The sequence below is a fragment of the Bison bison genome, unplaced genomic scaffold, assembly GCF_000754665.1.
Source record: "Bison bison bison isolate TAMUID 2011002044 unplaced genomic scaffold, Bison_UMD1.0 scf7180017858315, whole genome shotgun sequence".
Lineage (NCBI taxonomy): Eukaryota > Metazoa > Chordata > Mammalia > Artiodactyla > Bovidae > Bison > Bison bison.
This window is the reverse complement of record NW_011488888.1, coordinates 5869-9240: the sequence shown is the minus strand read 5'-3', so window position 1 is coordinate 9240 and position 3372 is coordinate 5869. Positions and strand designations below refer to the sequence as shown.

General features: G+C 35.4%; 1 protein-coding gene across 1 annotated transcript in view; it reads right to left on the bottom strand.

Annotated features, from left to right (window-relative positions):
• The window catches only part of CENPI (centromere protein I), an 8839-nt gene extending 5756 nt beyond the window's left edge, over positions 1–3083 (bottom strand). Inside the window, exon 1 of the mRNA XM_010862821.1 lies at positions 2363–3083. Coding sequence (XP_010861123.1) covers positions 2363–2400 — 38 coding nt within the window. The 5' untranslated portion in view covers positions 2401–3083. The remainder of the gene's footprint in view (positions 1–2362) is intronic.
• Between the last annotated feature and the right edge of the window lie 289 nt (positions 3084–3372).

The following is a 3372-nucleotide window of genomic DNA, read 5'->3' as shown; positions in this document are numbered from 1 at the left end:
AATCTGCACAATAATGACTGCTCAAACAGCATCCTTTGAAAGTGTTTCTCTACAGGACATTACCACGGGCATTTTAGATGACACAATTCACCATTCAGCATTGCCTTCTACTCCCTACTGACTACAGCACGTTTAGCACTTCTGGCTCCTACCTACTAAAAGATGTTAGCATCCTCTTTCCAGTCACTGTGCCAACCAAAAATTCCCCCTGGAGAACCACTGCTGAGAACAGTTTCCCACCCTCCTCTCCTTGTTATCTACAACTACAATTTACTCCCTCTATGGTACATGGTCATATGATGGAGACATAGCATTACACTCCTGTCTCCAAAATGGAAGGAATTATAGAGAACTTAAGAGCTATATTTTATAATGCCAAGTAGTATTAAGATAAGCAAAGTTACCTACAATTATGTTCATTTATTTGTTTTAAGAATTTTAGAAAGCAGAGCCCCTTTTTAAATGCCCTCTCAAAATTTATGACACTAATTAAAAAGGATCCTAGGAATTTTAGAAAGAAAGTACAGAAATTGTAAATCACCTGTATTAGGGTACCTAAGACTTACACTGCAAATTGGCTAAAGATTATAAATGTAAATATACTATTCTTAATAGAATTGAGGTATTTGAAGAGATTAAGCATTCAAATGGAATTTCTTATGATAGGGGTTCTCAAACTTTAGCTTGTACCAAAATTCTGGAGGCATTTGTTAAAACACATATTTCTGAGCTCTACCTCCAGTAGTCATGTACGGATGTGAGAGCTGGACCATAACAAAGGCTGAGCACCAAAAAATTGATGCTTTCAAACTGCAGTACTGGAGAAGACTCTTGAGAGTCCCTTGGACAGTAAGGAGATCAAACCAGTCAATTCTAAAGGAAATCAATCCTGAATATTCATTGGAAGAATTGATGCTGAAACTGAAGCTCCAATACTTTGGCCACCTGATGCGAAGAGCTGACTCACTATAAAAGACCCTGATGCTGGGAAAGACTAAAGGCAGGAGGAGAAGGAGGTGGCAGAGGATGAGATGGTTGGATGGCATCAATGACTCAATGGACATGAATTTGAGCAAGCTCTGGGAGATGGTGAAGGACAGGGAAGCCTGGAGTGCTGCAGTCCATGGGATCACAAAAAGTCGGACACAACTGGGCAACTAAATAGCAACAAGTTCCCAGGTTATGCTGATGTTGCGGGTCCAGAAACCACATTTTGAGAAGCACTGCTTTACAAGATACTTTCACTACTCACTAATGCTTCATTTTCTTCTAAAAGTGATCAGACATACATGATACATGGAAGCACTATAATAATGAATATGAAGAAACAAAAATTTTCCAGGCAACTTATAAGAATCTTGTTTTCTCCATTCTCATAACAAATTTGGAGATAACTATAGGGAAAAGAACACAGAGAAAAATAGATCTAGACTAATCTCACCAAAATAACCACCAAGTATTTGTGATTGAAGCTAAGGGATCCTTATGTTATAAAGTAAGAATGTGACTGATAATATAGGGAATCTGAACACTGATTAGATATTTGAACATATTATAAACTATTAATTTTTACATGTTATACTGATATCATTTTTCAACTGCTGAAATGATATCTGGGTTTTGCTTAAAAAATATCTAGTACAAAGGAGGAGAGACATGAAGGGTGTTAAAGATGAGAAAAAGTTAATCACGAGCTGGTAACTGTTGAAGCTGGATGATGCATACATAAGGGTAATAATTGTACTATTTTCTCTACTTTTGAATTTGTTTGGAATTCTCTATAATATAAAGTTAAAAAAAATAATGTTAAAAAAGAATATAGGAGAACCCAAGACTCTAGGTAGAAAGAATCAAAGCAACCTGGTTTAGGCAGTTCCTTGAAATTCAATTAAGTCTTTGACTTCCACTTTAAGGTTTTATATTTAACAATAATGAACATAATGGAAATTCAGGGCTCTTTTTAAATTATAACGTGAAATTAAATTAATGTATACAAGCAAAATATATCAGGGAAACAAAAAAAAATCTTTACAGCAAAATAACAGATTTTCCTAGCCATCATCAAAATTGACTTCACATATAAGCAAGAATACATTTTATAAAGTAAGCTAAACTGAATGAAAGCCAAAGTTGCAAGTTCTAACGTTAGAGGCTTAGGGGTTGCTTTCTGATTTATATAATAAAACTTGAAGAATTAATCTTTCTCACAGGATTGTGGGGAAGGGTGAAAAGTAGAAAAAAAAACCTTAGAAAAGTACGATTCAGTATTTACATAGAGCAATTAGGTTTCATGTCACACCGTTAAACTCCATATGCAGTTTTGCACAGATCAACTCTTGTGGAGGGTTATAAGATAACTCACAGAGGACTGTTCCTAACAGATTTCACATGGATGTCCATAGAAAGCCACAGCAGCCAATTCTGCAGTAGTTCTTTCAGACACTGAAGAATACTACACTGCAGAGGCAAAACAAAAAATCATTCAGTTACACCATAGTGTTGAGAACTAACAGACTAAACCAGAGACTTAGAGACAGAAGGGACTATGGAGACAACCACATCCAATTCAGAACCCTGTAGCTGCTGCTCCAACCTGACCGGTCTCCAAGAAACAGATTAATGCAAGTACAAGTTTATTTTGCCATTTTCTCTACAAGCTGGCCCCCAGCTTATCAGCGAGGAATAGACTCTTGTTTTTCCAAATTATATTCATTCATAATATATTACATCATCAAATATAGCATCACCCACCTCTTATCATCTCCCCTCAAAGATCCTCTTATGTTGTTTCAGATATGTGTTTCCTACTCTTTTCACCTTGGGTCTACAACTGCAATTTATTCTTTTGTTGGTCATAAAATTTATCTTCTATGACTGTGGAAAACAACTCTATAGTTTTCCTTTCTCAGGCTTTGCCTTGATATCCCAGGAACTTACTCACATATAAACAATATAGTCTTGAAACAAGTGTGCCTGGAACACTTGTAAGGATAAATTGTAATATCTACAAATTTGAAAGCAATCCACACCATCCCAAAACCTAATACATGAAATCTTTCTCAAACATCCTTAATAATTAACGGTCTAGATACTACTTGAATATGTGCAGTAATACAGTGTGCATTGCTACTTCATTGAAGAGTTCAATTAATTTTTTTTTAGAAACTGACATTCCTCACATTCAGATTATAAATATGTTTGAGTTGAAATCAAACTTGGAATCATCTAAAATAATCTATTTTGGTGCTAATTTAATATGGAAAGATTTTCAATATTACTATGTCATATTCAGAAAATCTCCACTTACCTACTCTATCGCATCCAGCCTCCATATTAATGGAAGGCATGAGGTTTTTATCTTTATGAGAAGGG